The sequence below is a fragment of the Sus scrofa genome, chromosome 15 (genome assembly GCF_054392235.1).
Source record: "Sus scrofa isolate SSC_HxYL_T2T_F1_AM1 chromosome 15, Sscrofa_HxYL_maternal_Yorkshire_Landrace_v2.0, whole genome shotgun sequence".
In the NCBI taxonomy this organism is placed as follows: domain Eukaryota; kingdom Metazoa; phylum Chordata; class Mammalia; order Artiodactyla; family Suidae; genus Sus; species Sus scrofa.
The window spans coordinates 144,420,321-144,441,689 of NC_139397.1; the positions used below are offsets into that span (position 1 = coordinate 144,420,321).

Here is a 21,369-nt window from a genome sequence, read left to right on the forward strand (position 1 = left end):
GTAGGTGCATTGAACATTCTCATTGGGTTTCATAAGGCAAGTTGGAACGGTCCATCGAATAACAGCCACGGAGCATTTGCCTGAGAGTGGTGAAAATCGGCATGGACATCTTCTACAGGGAGGCATTGGCAAATAAGGAAGAAAAAAGAAGAAGAGAATCTAGAACGTTCCTCCCCATCCACACCCCCACCCTCCTCATAGTCACAGCAGCAGATTTCAATGTAACATAATGACTTTAATAATAGATTTCTTTAGATTTAGATTTGCTCTTCTGAATTTAAAAAGCTGGGTCAGCCAATAATTTGGCAGTCTTGTCATCCCAAATTTGAATCATTGCTCATTCATTTATGGTCTTGAATTCCTTGACCCATGCTGCCTTTGCTGAAGCATCCCAAGTTCATTCAGCCATCATCAGATTCCAACTCCTGGGACACCTCTTCAGAGGAGCTGTTCCTGTGGATCCGGCCGTCACTCTTCATACTGTGGAAAGTCTTCTTGAAGGCCTCCATCATGGCGTGGGCCAGCTTCTTGGCCTCCAGCTTGCTCTCGCACTCAACAGCGTGGCAGTCCATCTGGTAGGACAGGTCATCATTAATCTCCCTGTAAACCCAGGCAAAGATGTTGGGGCTCACGTTGTGGTCAGCGGTGCAGTAGGCGATGCGAGCCACCTGGAAGGTATCCATGTGCACTGTGGCCTCACCTTTGTGGTCGAGGTGATGGAGCCACACTTGGAATGGCCGGATTTCCAGGAGGGCATTGGCTGGAAAGACATCTTCCCGGGCTAGTGTATGCTTCTTCCAGAGCTCAATGACTGGCTTTTCTGTGCAGCCTGACAAAAACTGCATGCCTGTAGTGGGGACTTTACCCAGATAGGTAACCTGCAGAAGGAAGAGAAGAAGAAAAAAGGGAGAAGTCAACACTAGGCTCTTGGTCCTAGTTGTTCACCGATGTTCTTAAACAGTCATGTATCATGCTGGAAGGATGGAGAGACATCATTCTGGCTCCCTAAAAGAATAACTATCATCTGGAGCTCCTGTTACGAGTCCGTTTGGGATCCATGAGGACATGGATTCAATCCCTGGCCTCGCTCAGTGCATTAAGGATCAGGTGTTGCCGTGAGCTGTGATGTAGGTTGCTGGCAAGGCTCAGCTCCTGCATTGCTGTGGCTGTGGTGTAGGCCGGCAGCTGCAGCTCCAATTCAACCCTAGCGTGGTAACTTCCATGTGCCGTGGGTACGGACCTAAGAAGATTTCTTAACAAAGAATAATTATCGTCAGAATTTATATTTTTTCTCCCTAACAAGGTGACCACTTGGCAAAGGTACTGCAGTTTTAAAAATAGGGTTAGAATTCAAAAATTTAATTTCTAGAGAACTGCTCTCCCTCTCCCACCCCCTTTTAAAATCAAATCAGAATAAATGCATACAATATTTTCCATAATTTGACATTTCCTTGAAATCATAAATCCACTTGAACCAAACACAGATAGAATTTAATGATAGGAAGGAGTCCAAAGGATGTTGCATCTGAAAAACCTTTATTAAACTTATCTCCTAGGAGTTCCTGTTGTGGTTCAGCAGTAATGAATCCAGCTAGTATCCATGAGGATGCAGCTTTGATCCTTCAGATTTGGCATGGCTGGGGCTGTGGTGTAGGCCAGCAGCTTGCAGCTCCAATTCAACCCCTAGCCTGGGAACCTCCCTATGCTCCTAGCACAGCCCTAAAAAGACAAAAAGGAAAAAAAAGAAAAGAAATCTGAGCTCCACACTTCGCCAGGTGGGTAGTTCTGGATAAACTACTAGCCCTTTGCACACGCACAGACACAATTGTGATGTGGAGCAGACATGAAAAGGGAAAACAAGGGTACCACCAAGGACCCGTAGCATTCCTGAAGAGAGTGATGGCAGCCCCCTTGTGAACACTTTCAGGAGGGGATTCAATGGATTTCAAGGTAGTGGGGCTTCCAAGTCCAGATAGAAACCCAGAAGGTCAGATGGTGAAGAAGAAGAAGGAGCAGGAAGGCAAGAGCTGCAGTGGGAAAAGATCTGCTTCCACACGAGGGGAACTTTGGCCTGAGCACGAGACAGCCCTAAAAAGAGACAGAAGTTCCATGACCACCAGGTAAATACAGGCTGAACTTTGAAAGCTGGCCTTACAGGCAGTCTGAGGAGCAGGGCCTTCTCTGCTCTTGGTAGAGGGCCCTTGAGGGTCTAGGGTGCAAAGGGTCCCTGAACCCAATGGAAGCTGTGGGTTTGGAAGATGTGACTGATGCCAGGGGAAAGCTGGATGAGCAGCTCTGCCTGGTGGCAGAAGGCTCAGGCAGGAAGTTGTCACAGCAGCACAACCAGGAGGCAAAGGTGGCCTGAATTCGGAGTGGAGGTGGTGGGAAAGCACAGGAGGAGACGGGTGGGAAGGATATTCAGAAATAAATCTGACCACACTCAGCAATACCCTCAAGAGGGGAATAACTCAGACAGACCCTGCAACTGCCTATACACTCCAAGGAGGCCTCTGGTTGAATAGCTCCTTGTCCACATAATAAGAATGGCTTCGTGAAGAAATGTACAAGATCAGGTTCTTGGCTTATAATACTTGCTAAAAATGTGCTTTTTTGCATATGGTACTTTCTGATATCTTAATTTTTTTAATAAACTGTTTTTAATTGAGGTGAAATTCACATCACATAATAGTAACCATTTCAAATGTACAATTCAGTGGCATTTGGTAGTCAAAATGTTACACAAGTACCAGCTCTGTCTAGCTCCAAAATATTTTCATCACCTGCAAAGGAGACCCAGAACCCATTAGGCAGATGCTCACCGCTGCTCCCATCCTCCAGCCCCTCCCCCCCACCCCAATCCAACCACCAATCTGCTTTCTGTCTCTATGGATTTATTATTCTGGATAGTTCATACAATTGGAATGACAAAATTTGTGACCCTTTCTGTCTGGCTTCTTTCACTTAGCATCATGTTTTCAAGGTTCATCCAAGATGTACCATGTATCAATACCTCATTCCTTTCTATGACATCTTTACTTTGGGAATTGGGAAAGCAGATGGAGGAAACCAGTTGCAGTGCTTGAAGGGAAAGTATTCTTTCTTACTGTCCCCTGAAACTAGAAATAACTATGTTTATATTGGTTACATTTGTTAGAAACATTCTTCAGAGGGAAGGAATCTCCTTTGATTTGCTTTAATCTCTTTCTCTCTCCTTCACACACACACACACACACACACACACACACACACACACACACACATGCTTGCCAAGAGGAAGGGAGTGGGATGGAGTGGGAGTTCAAGGTTAGTAGATGCAACCTATTCCATTTCAAATGGAAAGCAATGAGGTCCTGCTGTACAGCACAGGGAACTCTATCCATTCACTTGTGATAGAACATGATGGAAGATAATATGCGAAAAAGAATATACTGACTGGGTCACTTTGCTCTATAGCAGAAATTGATAGAACATTGTAAATCAACTAAATTAAAAAATTAAAAAATTTAAAAAAAGTATACAGTGACTTCCACCATGATATAATTAAAGAAGGAGTTTTTAAAACTTTATTAAAAATTTGAGGACTCCCTCCAACAGAAAACAATTTAATGATAGTAAAATTTTGACAACTAAGGCAGAAAATGTATTCCTCTCTTACAAATCTTTATTACTTAGAGATTATTTAAAACTAAAGACTTTAGGAGTTCCCATCGTGGTGCAGCAGAAACAAATCCAAGTAGGAACCATGAGGTTGGAGGTTCGATCTCTGGCCTTGCTCAGTGGGTTAAGGATCCGGTGATGCTGTGAGCTGTGGTGTAAGTCACAGATGCAGCTCAAATCTGGCATTGCTGTGGCCGTGGTATAGGCCAATCTAATAGCTCTGATTAGACCCCTAGCCTGGGAACCTCCATATGCCATGGGTGTGGCTCTAAAAAGACAAAAGACAAAAAAACATTAAAATAAAAATGAAGATTTTAAAGGAGATAAAGTTTAATATGGAAGTATGCTTGACAGAAAGATGGAGCAGAGACTAGTGGCTTCGTGAGGTTAATAAGTCAACAATGAAAGCTACTTAATAACATGCAGACATTTATAAAGCACAATTTTAACACACTAAGGTTCAATATAATGTGTAGATGTCATCTCTTGGTACTAAACTTGCTCTGAAAATAATCTTGACTGAGTGGCCCAGTTGCACTAGTATCACCTAAATAACACACTACACCCCACCGGTAAGGTCCCACATTGCCATTTATACATGTGCAGCCAACTCAAGTCACATACTAAACAGTAATAACTAATATTTGTATCTCACTTCAGGCAAAAAGCATTTTGTATCCACTAGATCCACTGACAACCCTGTAGGTGAGAACGGAATGTTATTATCACTAAGCTAAAGACAGGTGGCAGCACTAGGATATACGGTAGAAGCGACAAAAGGTTGGCATTTCAGCAACATTTTGATGATTTGTGAAGAAAACTGCCCAGAAAAGAGAGCCTAAAAAGACACCTGTTGAATTTCTGGTCACTTTGCTATTAGATGAGAGCCATTTCCATGGGGTTTCACTTTTGAAAAATTCATTTTTCCCATCTTTGGAGTGTAAGAGAAATTTTAGCTTTGTATGAGCATCTTAGATGCACGGAATCCTCCCCAAGAAAGAATGACATTCGACTGTCTGGCGTTTTTGGAAATGACACTCTTATCCGTGCCTAAGCATGTGTTCAAAATTTATTCTTGTTTTATAACTGTAGAAAGTAAGATTCAAGTCCTAAACTTCTCAGGTAAAATGGAACACAAAAAATAAGGTAATACATTCTATACTTAGATACTTTATAGAAATATATACTTTTCTACTTTATAGAAATATGTATTTCTATTTATATACTCAATAGAATACACATTTATATATTTTATATAAATGTATTTATGTACTTTATAGAAATATACATTTACATAGTAAAATATAAACATTTTTATGAAGTATGAATATGTAGATGGAAATGCTATAAAATTGGGATGTGATGATCTTTGTACGACTCTACATGTAATAAAATTCATTAAAAAATAAAAAATTCAGGGAGAAAAAATAAATATGTATTTACATATCCATATGCATTTATATGTATTTCCTATAAATATGTCTTTATAGACTTTGTAGAAATATATATTTATTATGTTTATAATAGGCATATTACCTGTTTTCTAAAATGAAAAAAAAAAGTATAACCTATGTACAATAAAATCAAAGAAAATAAAACTTCATCTAAAGAAATGCAGACTTTGGGCATTCTGTGAAAAGAGAGGCATGAACATGTTCTGCCAGCACTAATCCTGAATATTCCATTAGCTTCATCTTGCAAAGTGTCACTAAGCCTGCAGATGAAGGAGGGCTGAAAGAGTATTAGGCGATGATGCTTCTTGAATGCAATACTGACAAAGGCCAGTGGTGGCACTGACAGTCTGCTGGGCCACCACAACTTAGGTCTGCTCTCCATTGGGGTTTTCAATGGACAGACCTACCCCTGCTCTGAGCACAGACCCAGCATACATGTATGTGAAATACCAGAGAACCACTGCTTCTCCATTGGTGGCAGATCCAGCACTGCTGCTTGTTACTACCAATGTCTTGCCAAGGCTCTTGGTTGAGTCTTCTCTTTTACAAAAGAGTGCTAACCCCACCCAGACCTTCCTAAAGAGTCCTAGACATGACCTGCTCTCTGACCCCCATAATGTGTGGCCAACATGAAACATGAGGCTTGGGTCGAGTTTACCCCAATGGGTGGAGCTTGGGAAGTCAATGAATCTTTGGTCCGTTACCTTTGGGGAGTTGATAACCTGGTCTGAAATCCCATGAGGTTATATAAATACAAAAAAAAAAAAGTGTTAAGTTGGCACTTAAAGAAATAAAGGAAAAGAATGATCTGAACACAGAGTTTCCTTAGAAATGGAATAAGAAGAATTCTCTAAATAGAGTTTCCTGGTGTTCCCGTTGTGGCGCAGTGGTTAACGAATCTGACTAGGAACCATGAGGTTGCGGGTTCGATCCCTGGCCTTGCTCAGTGGGTTGGGGATCCGGTGTTGCCATGAGCTGTGGTGTAGGTCGCAGATGCGGTTCAGATCCCAAGTTGCTGTGGCTGTGGCACAGGCTGGCAGCTACAGCTCCGATTGGACCCCTAGCCTGGGAACCGCCATATGCCGTGGGAAGCAGCCTTAGAAAAGGCAAAAAGACAAAAAAAAAATTAAATAGAGTTTCCTTGAAAATGGAATGCAAAATCATAAAATGATGTACAAGACAGTGTCCCCTCAGAATGACCTATTTACATCAGCCCTGTTATCATCCTTTCTGGCTCGAGTTCTAGAATCTCCACTCTGGGTATTTTCCCTTAATAAGTCATTTATTTACAACCTGCCTGCAGATTTCCTCATTCTCCCATTAAGTTCTCCAGAGCCTGGCAATCACCCATAGTGTTGACTATAAGTCACTGAAAAAAACCATTCAGGCTTTACGAAAGTGAAATTCTCTCTTTAATTTTTTTATATATAGTTTAATAGCAATGTGCTTTAGGGAGAACTAGAGTACAAACTTTTTTTTGTTTTTATTAGCCATCTCAAAATACCAAAGATCCAGTTATGCTGCGCATGTAGCCATTCCTTCTGTGGATGTGGGACCACAGAGTATATGTATCTCAATAAATAGAAACCCTAAAGTACTGGGCATTTGCCATGTATCCTTTTATGACAACACTTGCAAGGATTTAACTCTAAATACATAGAGAGAGAGACGCTTTCTTGCCACCGTCTTCCTTGTGTGGGCAATTTTCCTTCACACTCCTCTGTGGGAACTTCCTCCCAGTGACTAAGAACACAGGACTCAGTGAGCAAGGCTGCCTGGGGGGGCTGGTTCCACCACCGACATGTGGACTCTGTGAATGAGAACCCTGTGATTTTGCCTGTCTGTGAAAGACGCACATGTTTTCTACATGAATAAGTCCCTTCTGAGCCTCATCCTTAAGAGCCGCAAAGGAGACGAGAAACAACGGAGTCCCAAAATTGTTCACTAAACGTCCACAACGATGCACAATTTTTTTTTTCAAGATGTCCCCTCCCAAGGTGCTGGAACAAAGGGACTTAGAAGATGACAAGAAGATGCTTCCGAAGGAGTAACAACCAGTTGGAAACATGCAATAAATACTGGCATCTTTTCCATGGTTGCAGAGACAGGCATGGGGCAAGAAACTTACTAGGAATGAATCACTCTGAGAGAAATAAACAAACAGAAAGAAAAAATGAAAAGTCTTTCCCCCTGTGTCATTCAATGGCATAAAACCGATGCCCAGACACAGAGGCTCATAATGCGTGTGAATGGGCTTTGCCCATTCCCAGCTGAAGAGGTATTTGCGAATATTCATGGCGTGTGAAAAGTACGGAAGCCAAGGAGCCAAGGGGCCCGCCAGAGTGTCTGCAGCATTCACAGCGTCAGATCAGGAGAGACCAGTGTCCTCAGAATCTCTCTTTCCCACCCTTCAGTTTTCCAACACCCCAGCCAGCTCTCCGTTCATGAATCACCATTCACTCTCAGCTGAGGCAACACAAACCCTAGTTGCCGGACAAGCATCCTTCTGGTCAAGCTGGCACTACTCGGCTCCTTCCTCTTGGTGGACAGTTCATCTTTCATTCTAGCCTGAAAAACCCTCACTGAGGACCCTGACCCATCTCACCTTAGACCGAAAGCCAGACGGAAAGGGTAACACAGGGGTCCCTAACGAAGGTGGGAGATGGAGTGGAGGATCACGTAAGAATCGTGGCACCGGTTTCCTGGGGTCTTTAACCTTCTGCAATGCATAAGCCCAGCCTTGCAACTTCAGAAGCCCAGCTGTGGCTCCGTTTAATGAGGCTTCTCTGGGATGACATGTCAAGAACAAAGATTCTCCAGAGGCCTTTCTGGGGATAGAAAAGATCTTGCCATTCCGTCATGGTCTGTAAGAAGACTTCCTTTCCCCAGGAGACATAAAATAACATGATATGAACACAGGATGGAGAAATCATAACTGGGAATCTTAATGGCCTTTGGTTTACAAGGCAGAAGATGAGAAAAAGAAGAGCTGCTCCTCTCCCCAGGCCAAAAAAACCAGAGTCACGTTCTTCTCCTCTCACATTAATCCCCATCTGTACATTTCAGAGAAAGGGGAAAGGACAAAATCCTGAGATTTATGTTCCTGGCTTGAGTCTACTCCTTCCTTGCTGGTCACACAGGAGCAAGAATTCACTAGGCACTTTGAAGAGTGGAGATGGATCCAACATGCCGGTGACCTAACTAACCATCGACTAACCAAAAACAGATGTAATGCACACCATGACCTTGAACCTGTATAACATGCTTTGAGCTATGAAGATGATATTAAAGAATAAATGCTGAGCGCAGTGAAATCTATGAAGTTGGGAAGCTTGAGCTTGGAAATTAAATTTCTTTACCTGTATGTTCATTTGGTCAATAGTCACGAGTATCTACTAGAAACCAGATTATTAGGGAACAAAACCAAGAACGACATTCCAACTACACAGAAGATGCTTACAACTGAGTTGACAGAACTCAGTGACATGTAGGCAAGGATGGCCTCAGGGAGAACAATATGCAAAGGGTTCTGAGAGTGATTCTGATGAATCGGAAGACATCTCTTGGGACCCAAACAGACCCCATTTAGAGTCTGTTCCTTGGATCAAGCTGTGTCCCATGAAGGCTTACTAGTCCTTACACTCATTGTGGTTTGGCTTCCTGAGGTGCTACGGAGGTAGAGGACCAGGCAGGCCAATGGCTATAGAAGAGTGTCGAGGAAGAGGGAACATGGGTGAGAGCTAGGAAGTCATAGAAATAAGAGACACAAGGCTGACCTTGCCTCCTAAACAACCTAGACCTTCAGCTAGAATGCCAGCAATAGACCACATTAGTCCTGATAACTGGACAGACAAGGTGTCTGGCCTCACTTGATACTTGTGTTTTCACTCTTCACATGTTCTGAGCACATCAAACTGACTTGCCTGCATTGACATCTCATAGTAAAATTATAAGCTTTTCGTCTGTTCAACATCTCTGCTGTGCCTTGGTCTTTTCCTTTATTTTGGAGATCCAAATAGTAGGTTTTCCCAGGGTTTAAACTCAAAGTACTGATCATTGTATTGTAATAAATTCCTAATGGTTCAAAGGAATATCATCAGCACTATGGACTTTTAAAGCTAAGTAGCAGCAGATGAAAGATCTGGTGTTGACACTGTTGTGGCTTGGGTCTCTGCTGTGGGGCAGGTTCAGTCCCTGGCCCAGAAACTTCCACACGCCACAAGCATGACCAAAGCTTGGGGGGGGGGGGACAAGAAAAAAAAAAACTAAATGGGGCTATTCAGACCAAGCTAACACCATGCCTTTGTTGTAGAGATGACAATTCTGATACTTGTCCTAAATCACATAGCTGGTCCCTGAAAGAGCAAGATGTGGGATGAAGGTCTCCATCTCAAGGCCAAGGTTCTTTCCACTGCTCCAATCCCTTCCCCTGAGGAGCATCTGGACCCCTTTTTAAATTCTTGTAGCATGTATTTCTCTATGGGCATTTCTTTAAGTGTCCACACTTAGACCAGTGTCTGGTCATGGACATGGAAAAGTGACAGACACGCCACCAGGGCTTGGTCAACATTCTAAAATGGGGTTGGAGTCAGAGTCAAACTGCCCTTAACCTGAGCTGTGCTTGCGTGGCTCACGAATTTAAATTAGGATGCTAGCATCCGTATTTGACAAAAGGAGACAAGAATGCACACCTAATATTCAGATAAAAGAACTTTGAAATGGTTCTTTACAAAGCAAACAATCACTATTTCAAAGAATAATTCTTTTTCATTATTTCAAAGAACAAATATTAAACATGTGTTAAGTTGGCCCCCACCCTGCTCTTTGTGGGTCATGTACCAACAGACCAGACATGTGATGCAGAATAGTTCTGGGAGCTAGACACCATGGTGAGCAGGACTTGGCACAGCCTTCAAACAAGGCAGTTGGGAGTTTCAAAAGGCCAGCCTGAGAGGCCTGGGCTCAGCTCAGGGCAGACCTGAGCATCCTTTTGGATTGCACCAGCCCCAAGGTCCTGCTCAGCCCTTCAGCCCTCTTTTAAGTCATCCTTAAGAAGCCTGGTTGATTGTGCATCAAAACTAGGGTTTTTCTGGAGTTCCTGCTGTGGCATAGGAGGTTAAGGATCCAGTGATGTCTCTGTGGCAGCACAGGTTCTATCCCAGCCCAGTACAGCAAGGATCCAGCATTGCCGCAGCTATGTCTTGGATCCCTGGCCCCGGAACTTCCATATTCTGCGGGCGTAGCCAAAAAAACAAACAGATAAAAAACCTAGGGTTTTCTTCCCCAGAGTAAGTCTTAGGCACCATTCTGGAGTCGATTTTTTGGCAGATCGACTGCAGCCTCACTAGGATAGGAGTGGACCTGTCCTATGGTGAGACAAGGATGAGGACCAATTGTTGCCATTCCCCATAAGGCCATCCTTCAAAACCTTTTGCCTTATGTCTGTTTGGCCAGGCTTGGTCAGCTGACCAAGAGGCAGAGGGTGAGCCTGGCTGCCTCGTATAAGCCTGCCTCTGACTATAACAGCACACTCTGGTTATCCCTAAAAGGGGTGGTGACCACCCAGACAGGCTTAGACTCACTCTCAATTTTTTTTTTCCATTAGTAGCAGCAATGCTGTCAGTAGAATGTATATTTTCTAAAATGCATATCCTCTGGAGCACATTTATGCATATGCCTTTTTTTAGCACTCTATTTATTTCGGTAACTTTACTAAGGTCATACATACTGAGAAATACTTTTTTATTGTTTAGTAGTCCTTCCCAAGTATGTACAGGGATTATGTTGATAGAATCTATAAAAATATTAATAAAAAAATTTACTGGGAGATATATTTCTTTTCTATTATTCAAATGTATATCATGAGGGAAAAGCAAATTTATTAAGACCTAATAACAAGAAATAAATATATGCTATTTTTGCACTCTACTAAAGAGAGGAACAGTGCTTCAGCTGTTAAATACAGGATGTGTCTCACAATTAGGTATTTAAGTGACAGATTTATTTCTGTTATTCATATTACAACTTAGTTCCAATGATGCAGAGTGATTTGAGATGCTCTGTCCCATCTTGCATTTATCAAGCAGTCCCAATGTGCAATTTGTCCTGTCAATTGCCTCTTGGATGTGTGAAGCTTGGAAATTTTGTCATTGTCACTGTCAAAGACAGAAGCAATTTATCTAGAAGGCACTGAAGTGTGCTTCAGAAGACAAAGTTACTTAATAAAAATGACACCACATTAAAACATATATCCCCTCATCTGGCCCCTTCTGGCGAGTTGGTCCAAGGCTGGTCAGAGCACTGTTCTTCTCAGTGGCACAAGAACAATTTATTTTGTGACACGTCTGATATCTCCCCTTCTGCTTTCTAATCAATTGAATGTACCAGAAAGGCAGAGAAATTCAAGAGCGTTCTCTAGGCCCTAAAATGTTCACAATGAGAAAATTCCTTAAGTGATAAATCAATATCAAAGTACACAGGCTGAGAATTATCCTGACAAATGGATTCAAAGGGCAAACACTGGTGGCAGGTGAAAAATGTCACCAATTTTTATCCTTGGAGCCCTTTATCAATTCATTTTCCTTAGCACACAACTTGTTAGGAATGGACCAGAAAAGCCACTAGACCTTTAGAAAGAATACTGTTGAGACAGTATTTGGTTGAAGGGAGTAAAATAAACACACCAAAAACTACTGGCTGCAAGTCAAGAGCTCTTAATAGAAGGCCAGTGGAGGTGCGAAGCAAGAGAGGTACCCTAAGGCTGGCTGAATAAGGAATTACCAAGTATTCCCAAAAAATGAAGACGTGCATGTTCAAACAAAAATCTTTATGTGAATGTTCACAGTAGCTTTATTTGAAATAGCCCCAAACTGGAATCAGTCCAGATGCCTTTCAACAGGTGAATGGCTGAGAAAACTGTGATACATCCACTCCATGGAAAAGCACTCCGTTAGAAAAAATAATGAACTATTGATACACAGAATAACTTGGATGAAGTGTCAGGGAATTCTGCTGAATGGGGAAAAAAATACCAAAAGGTTACCTGCTGTATGCTTCCATTTATGTACCATTTCTGAAATGATAGCAGTTTGGAAATAGAGAACAGATTAGTAGGAGTCCTCGCTGGGGCACAATGGGGTCAGTGGCATCTTGGGAGCACTGGGACGCAGGTTGGATCCCCAGCCCGGCACAGTGGGTTAAAGATCCAGTGTTGTTGCAGCTGCAGCTTGGGTCACAACTGTGACTTGGATCTGATCACTGGCCCGGGAGCTCCATGTGCTGCAGGGCAGCACCCCCCAAAAGAGAGAGAGAGCATATTAGAGGTTGGTGATAAGTGATGGAAGAAAGGGGGTGGGGTCATAAAAGGGAAGCATGAGTGGTTACTGTTGCGAGGGACTTGTTCAGTATCTTGACAGTGAGGATGGGTCCATGAAGCTACACATGATGGGTAATCACGTAGGACTAAATTCACATACATGAGTACAAGGAAGCCGGGGCCAATCTGAATAAGACTGGTGGATTGTATGAATGTGATATATTACAGTTCAATGTGTGATCACTGGGGAATATTGGGTAAAATGTGTATAGGACATCTCTGGATGATCTCTTACAGCTGCATGCAAATCCGTTCTCTCCATTTAGAAAGTCATCCATCATGCTGAGTTATTTTCCCAAGAAAACTAGGTTTTATTACATTTATCAAAATATGCACTATATTGATGATGTTCTCACCAATGGATAGGCATAACAATCGTAAGGATAACTCAATCCAGAGAAATATTTGAACTTAACCACATGTTACATTCAGAAAGTAAAATTTGAAAACGTCAATTGCGTATATGTATATGAATATTGCAGAGGCAATATGACAGAGAGGGAAATGAATAAACAGGAACTGAAATCCATTCTCTCCCTTTTTGGGAGAAAGGGAATTTGACCCTAGAAAAGAAAGAAATGGCCTGGTCTAATCTTGTCAACTTGTTAACAGCAGACCATCTGCTGTTTGCCGGCAGGCAAGTCCTTATCTATGGAATGCTTTTTGTAGGATGTACTTGCTTGTCTAGAATTGCTTGTGCTGGAGTCCAGGAAAATGTCTCCTAGGTCGTGCAACTAAGGATAAAATAGCAACATGTTGTGATTAAAAGGGCTCTCTACCATGTAAGTAAATATCACTACAAGTAGAATGAGGTATCGTCCATGTTAATTTGGGCTAGACCCTTTGTGAGGAAGTAAAAAAGGACTGAAAGAAACTCACAGATAGTCCCAGATCTCAGCTTGATTGGCTTGTGTCTTCTATTTTTCCCCTGAAATTACTGGTGAAGTTTGGTAAGGATGAGACTTCTGATTTGAATACCCAATTCTTTGTATAATCTCATAGGATAATATATAGATGATTTTCAAACATACACTTACTTATATTAGGATGACATTTTGTGGGAAATAGAAGGACTGGCTGTTAGAGACAGGAATGAAATGTTACAAAATTGATGACTGTTAAAGGAGAACTTCATGATATTTTTAAAAGAGGTGCTGGTTTGGTATTTAGATTATATTGACTACATTTACAAGCACCATGTGGCAATAGTATTTAAAATTAGAATATTTAAAATATGATGAAGATGAAATCTTTTGCAGCTACTTAAACGTATGGTAGAAGAATTTGCTATATGCTTGAAAATGTTTGGTTGAACAGAATACCTAAATATTTTGTAAAAAAACAAAAACAAAAACAAAAAAACCTATATGGAACTCTTAGGATGTATCTTCCATGTCTGATTATTATGTAAAAGATCTACCCATACTTAGAGACATGCAAACTAAAACTACACTGAGATGCCTTTCTCACCTACCAGAGTGGTGAAAATGAAAAAGCATGGCGCACATTATGCTGGCAAGTCTGTGAAGAAACAGACACTCTTATATATTTCTGTGTATGCAACAGACATTGATATTGATATAGAGGTGTGCTTGTGTGTAAATGCACACTCATACATTTGTTCATATTTCTCAGCAGTGACCACTGAGAATCTGCAAGCAGTGACATGCCAGTAGCAAGGCACACATCTGAAACCCAAATCCTGGCTTCTAAATACTGTTCTCCACTGAAGGCACCCAGCCTTCCTTAAAGAAATAGTTGACTTCAGAGCAGACACACCAAAAATATAAGATGATCTTGAAATATCATGCTGTTCTGGAAAGTACTCAAAGAATGACAGAAATATATCCAAAGGAAGGGGTGTCAGCTTTTAAAGGGGCTCCTGTTAGCCAAATCCAGGATCATTTGACCACCAAAATCAATAATGATATTAATGATGACAACCCACAAAATAAGAACCCATGAATCAATGCTGATATAAATAGGTAAATAAATAAGTTAGTGGGAAAAAAGATAAGTTCTTATAATACAAACCAATAAAGGTAGAGACGATGAGATTAGAAAACCCTCGCTTGGCAACCAGCATAGTAACAGATGTTTCAAGGAAGAAGTGTCAAAGAATGCTAAAACTAGGGCTTAAATGTTTGCTGAAATATTGGATATTTATATAGCTTCATTGTATCTCCCTACAAGTTACTTAGTTACTATAAACAGAGAGTCATCAATTTTCAGTAGAGAAACTTATATCTTATTACAGCCAAGTGACAAAATAATGTGCACTCTGAAGGTCACAGTATCATTTCTGACCCCCCCTACCAAACACCTAAGCCTCTTCATGTGGACATGTTGGACAAACCCAAATGGAGGGCACCACCTAGACTTTAAAAATAAACAGGCCAGAAAGACAGAGGAAAAAGGGGGACTCTACTCTAGATTCAAGGACACTAAAGAGACCAGTCATGTAATCCTGGATTAGATCCTGGATCATCATTTACTTTTCTTTTGATATAAAGTACTTTAGTTCACAATTGTCCACATAAGAAGAAGGTCTTTAAAGCACATAATAGTATTGCATAAATGTTAATTCTCTGATATGGGTAACTTATATGAGAGTAAACTTTTAAATAAATATATATGTATAGAAAGATATAAGGGCATATAAGAATGGTTATATAAGATCCTAATTTCTAGAAACTATACCCCCAAATATAGGGGTATCATATCTTATAATGAAGGAGAGGGAAGATGGGAAATGAATGACCAAGTAAATAAACATTTGAGAAAGGTACGTATAGAAATAATTTATGATAACTTTTCAACATTTTTGTGTCCATAATTATTTCATACTAATAAGTTAAAAAGGATATAAACGAGTACATTGGCCCTGGCTCAATGCTAATTGAAATGGGAGATAAAAAGACTTTTATGAGCATGTATTTGACGGAGTGATGTTCCAATCCTGCAGAGTAAATTTAGTTTTAAGATTCATCCATCCAAAGACCCATTTGCCATCAAAGTCCACCCCCTCGTGCTGACTGGATTAATCTATTTTAGTGCTATGTGACAATTTCTACTCTATTTGTTTTAGTGCACCTGAATCTGGGGATTTAAGTGGACGTATGATAGGTTAAATACCTTCCATAAGCAAGCAGCAGCTCTTATGAAATAATATCTTCGGCAATCAAATCTATAATGACTCAAGAACTTTAAATGTCATATTTGCCTTCTGTTTCCAAATAGAAACCAATGCATGATGTAAAGATAATTTTTAATCACTAGCATAATCACATTTTTTGATCCTTAGTTAAAAGTAATCTTGGAAACATAACTTTCCTGCTTTTTAACTCCTGAGCTCAGTCTAAGGAAATGCTGTGACCCTTTAATAATACTGTTGCTATTTTTCTCCACATCAAAATTATCACCTTAAAAAAATTCCTACAGGATTTTCCTACTGGATTTCTTTTTAAAGAGTGATACCAAATATTTACAACAAGAAAAACAAGTACTACTTGTAATATAGAGGCTTATATGTTGTAGCTTGGAAGGGTGTCTGGTTAAAGTTACTGCTGATAAGTACATGCTTGAGAGGAGAAAAAAAGAAGGAAATTTCTTTCTCTTTGGATGTTGGGAAAATAAGAATAAAGAATGAAGCAGACTTATAGGATCTTTTCTGAGATGAACGACCCCTTTGGCAAGTACATTTATTTTTAGTGAGAGTGCACTTGCAGCTGGACAAAGATTTCAAATCCTGATGGATTTAGGAAAAGCAAGAAGCTCTTCTGTTATTTTTCAAGAAGCACTGGCTCAGCGGTCAACTGAGTCTTATTTTCAGCCACAGTGGAGAAGTACTAGCAATGAAAAGGTGCAGTCATCACCCAGTAGACAGACCAAGGATCACTTCCCTCTGATTTGCTCAGCAGAAGCCAAGAGCCACGGAGGCCCGCAGCCCAGGTCAACAGAAAATCTCAGGTGGAGATGTCTGAAAAGCTTCAGAAGGGACATCTGTGCAGACAGCAAAAGAAGGCCAAGAACATCCTGTCTATAATTTTTGAAGCCCTTTGTAAGGTGATTGTCTGTCTCTCTAGACCCTGGAGACTTCATACACATAAAGCAAAGATACAGAAACCAGGACTTAAGGATTCAGTCCAGGAAAACAGGAAATGTTTTTTAAAAAGACCTTTCTTTGATTTTTTTCTTCTTATTTTTACGGCCGCACCTGTGACATATGGAAGCTCCTGGGCTAACGGTTGACTCATTGGAGCTGCTTCTGCAGGCCTACACCACAGCCACAACAACCCTGGATCCAAGCCATGTCTGCAACCTACACCACAGCTTTCGGCAACACGGGATCCTTAAGCCACTGAGTGAGGCCAGGGATTAAACCGCATGCTCATGGACACTATGTTGGGCTCTTAACCCCCTGACTCAAAACAGGAACTCCTGACTGTTTTAGTATCTCCTTATAAAGGTAAGTATTTTCCCTGTACATTCACTGGGTCTTACATGTGGGTCTTCGTATATTGACTTTTTCCAGCGGCTTCTGTGTACACTCATGTTCTCTCTCTCCATCACCAGCCTCACAGGGAGACTGAGATGCTTAATGTAAGATCTACAGGGACCTAATGGACAGTCCATGGACGTGCAGGAGTACAAAGCCATGCCACTGACGGAGCCGGTGCTGGTTCTGCCAGGAAGGTAGTGTGATGGATTATTTTCTACGCAACTGGGTCCTGGAGTGTCCAGGTTCTGGCTCAAAGGTTATTTTGGCTGTGTCTATGAGGGTGTTTCTGGAGGAGATTAACACTTGGATCCTTAGACTGAATAAAGTTGATTGTCTTCCCCCATGTCGTGGCTGCATAGAATAAAAGGTGGAATAAAGGAGAATTTTCTCTTTCTGGCTGACAGTCCTCAAGCTGGGACATCAGTCTTCTCCTGCCCTTGGACTTGAACTCAGGCTGGTACTACACCACAAGCTCTCCTGGGGCTCAGGTGCCAACTGCAATGCTTAGAAATTCTGAGCCTCCGGAGTTACAGAAGCCAATTCCTTAGACGAAATATTTTAATTATATGTACATAATACACAGAGGCTCCCCAACCTACGATGGTTCTGCTTACAATTTTTTTTTTGGCTTTATGATAGTGTGAAATCTATATACGTTCAGCAGAAACCATACTTTGAATTTTGAATTTTCCTCTTTTCCCAGATCACACAAAGTATGATCCTCTCTCGTAATATGGGGAGCAGCAGCCGCAGCTCCCAGTGGGCCACACAGTCACAGGGGTGAACAATCACACACACTTACAACCATTCTGGACACTGTCAGTACAGTATTCCATCAATTACAGGAAAGAGTCAACACTTCATCATAAAAGAGGCTTTGTGTTTAGATTTTGCCCAAGTGCAGGATTATGTCAATGCTCTGAGCATGGTTAAGGTAGGCTAAGCTATGATGTTTGGGTAGGTTAGGTGTATTAAATACTTTTTTTTACACAGATTATTCATGAAGTTTATTTCTGCTAAGTATTTATGCATATTTGATGAATATGAATTCATAAGGCCAAAGCCAAAAATTGCCCTGAATTATCTATATTTGTTATTCACAAACTGCTTTGTTTACACATTATCAAAAACTCTATTATAATATCCCTTTAAAATTTATCTTTTATTAAACTATAGTTGATTTACAAAGTTGTGCCAATTTCTGTTGTACAACAAAGTGACCCAGTCATATATATATATATGTATATATATACACATTCTTTTTCTCAGCCTATCTTCCATCATATTCTATCCCAAGAAATTAGATATAGTTCCCTGTTCTATACCTCATTGTTTATACACACTAAATGCATTTTTAACTTACAATATTTTCAATTTATGATGGATTTATCAGGATGTAACCCCACTATAAGTCAAGAAAGATCTGTATCTAAATAAGTCTATCTATTTATCTTTATCTGGTATGTTCCAGACAGAGACCAGCTGGGTCTTGGAGAGAAGACCAATATGACTGATTCTGGGGGACACTGGGAGGCACAGCGCAGTCTTCAGCTGCCACTGAGATAGACATTGTCATCAGAGCCTAGTCTACACACTCTTTCCATCCTTCCTGTGGATTCTTAGGTGGCAGTCCAAATCTTTCATGCCTTGAACAGTTTTGAAGAAGTAACTTGGATAGCAATAGGTAAATGTCTTATCCAAATGGAAAACAGTATGGAGATTCCTCAAAAAACTAAAAATAGAATTACCATTTGATCCAGCAATCCCACTCCTGGGCACCTATCCAGAGAACACCATGACTCGAAAAGATACATGTACTCCAATGTTCATGGCAGCACTATATACAATAGCCAAGACATGGAAGCAACACAAATGCACATTGACGGAAGAGTAGATAAAGAAGATGTGGTGTGTATGCACAATGGAATATTACTCAGCCATTAAAAAGAAAGAAATAATGGCATTTGCAGCACACAGATGAACGTAGAAATGATCATGCTAAGTGAAGTTTGTCAGACAGTGAGACACCAAGGTCATATGTTGTAACTTATACATGGAATCTAAAAAAAGGATACAATGAACTTCTTTGAAGAACATATACTGACTCACAGACTTTGAAAAACTTATGGTTTCCAAAGGAGACAGGTTGGGGGGGTGGGGGGATAAGCTGGGGATTTGGGATGGAAATGCTATAAAACTGGGTTGTGATGATCATTGCATAACTATAAATGTAATAAAATTCACCAAGTTAAAAAAAAAACAAAACAGATAAATATGCTCTCTCCAAGGGTCACATAAATAGAGACCATGTGATCTAGATTTAGATACATGTGTGCGCACACACACACGCAGAGTTTGGTCAGTGCTTTTCATGTGCTCAGAAGGTGATAAGTGAGCACAAGCACACCAGGGTGGGCTGTACAAGGAAACAAAAAGATGGAGACCAGAGTTTGGAGTGGAAGAGAGAGGGGCTGGGGAAGGCTTGCCTTTTTCTGAACACAGCTACGATGAAGAGTTTCAGGAAGTTGGCAGGAGGTTTCAAGTAAACCGCGAAGTCTCAAGTCCAAGCCAAGATGCCTGCCCTGTTCCCCAGCACATCAGTCCCAGTTTGAGAGTCTCACACCAAGAGCAGCAAACCGCGGCACTGTCACTTAACTTGCCCCGAATTTGTGCAATCACAGAATTGGCATTCAAGGCTCTTTCTGTGACAGGAAGCCCTCTACCACCCGCCTCAGGCGCCAGCAGCTTAAAACAAATGTCACGCATCTCTGTCCATAGCCATTTTGCTCGGCCCAGTGGCAACTCAATCTGGGGCTAAAGGGAAAAATTGGCTCTTGGAGCTTCTCACTGGTTCCATCAATGGACCTTCCCACCTCAACAGGAACTGCACTGCAGAAAGGCAATACTCCGCCCGCCTTTCTAAAATTAAAGTATAGTTGATTTACAATGCTGTGCCAATTTCTGCTGTACAGCAAAGTGACCCATCATACATATCTACACATTATGACTTTTCCTTCCACTGAACAAACAGCTTCAGTCAAAAAGTAAACAAGCTGGGAGTGGTGGTTTTCTCAACAGTCAAACCTTAGTTCTAATATGTAAACATACACCCTCCACCAACTTCCTAAAATTCTTTCCCTGCAAAGCTTTTTTTTTTTGAGCATGAATGAATGTGAAAAGAAACTTTATTGATTTTTATTTTTTAAATTGGCATACAGTTGATTTATGATATTATAAAAGTTTCAGGTATACAACAGAGCGATTCACATTATTTAAAGATTATACTCTGTTTATAGTTATTATAAAATGTTGGCTATATTCCCTGTGCTGTACAATACACCCTTAGAGCTTGTTTATTTTATACATAAGAATTTGTACCTCTTAATGCCTACCCCTAAGTTGTCCCTGTGGGCTCCTCTCTCCCCACTGGTAGCTGACAGTTTGTTCTCTGTATCCATAAGTCTGTTCCTTTTTTGTTATATTCACGACTTTGTTGTATTTCTTTTTAGATTGCACATCACGTCTATGTGGTAACATACAGTATTTGTCTGATTTATTTCACTTAGCTTAATGCCCTCAAGTCCACCCATGTTTTGCAAATGGCAAAATTTCATTTCTTTATGGCTGAGCAGTAAAAGAAACTTAGCATCACTTAATTAGAAACATGTAGGGTGTGTGCACATGTGTGTGCATAGGAAGGCACTTTGTGTGTGTGTGAGAGAGAGAGAGAAAGATAGAGAGGGAGAGACTGAGGAAATTCAGTTTGTGGCACAAGAAAACATGACTCAGTTTTTCTTCTTGTTGATGTATATAGTAGAAGAATTAGTAGGCCCGGCTAAATCGTATGGAGAGGAAATCTTAACTGCTTCTCCTTAATTTTTTTCAGAAAAAAAATGAGACAAAATATAATTTAAGTTCCAGATGATAAAAACTATCCCTAAACAAATTAATCCTACCACTACCCCCAATCATCCTCCCAAAGCTGAAGACAGAGGAGACTCTTATTTTCACCATCAAATGTATAATTCGATGGTGCCATCTTGCTTTCAAAACAGATAGGGAATCCACCAATTGAAACCTTCCATTTACAGTCCAATGTCTACAACCTCTCAGCTTCACATGAAACTTGAATCCCCCACGCCTCCCAAGCCCATGGTTGTACAAACACAAGCAGCTTCCTTACACCCCAATTAAAGTGGCAAGACCTCCTATTATCTTGATTGCTACAAAGTAGCTCCTAACAAAAGAATAGTCAGTACTTTGGGGGGGGGTCTCCCCAAGGAGAGGCTGCTTAAAGCTCCACGGTTCTGCAATCCACCACGTGGTCTCCCCACGTCCTTTCTCCCAATTCTGGCTTTCACCTGTTTCTATTTGCTGCCACC

General features: G+C 41.0%; 1 protein-coding gene across 1 annotated transcript in view; it reads right to left on the minus strand.

Annotated features, from left to right (window-relative positions):
- Positions 1–401: 401 nt before the first annotated feature.
- PID1 (phosphotyrosine interaction domain containing 1) overlaps positions 402–21,369 on the minus strand; it is a gene marked incomplete at its 5' end in the record, with an annotated part of 134,518 nt that continues 113,550 nt past the window's right edge. The window contains 1 exon segment of the mRNA NM_001173520.1: positions 402–878. Within this exon segment, the coding sequence (NP_001166991.1) occupies positions 402–878 (477 nt within the window).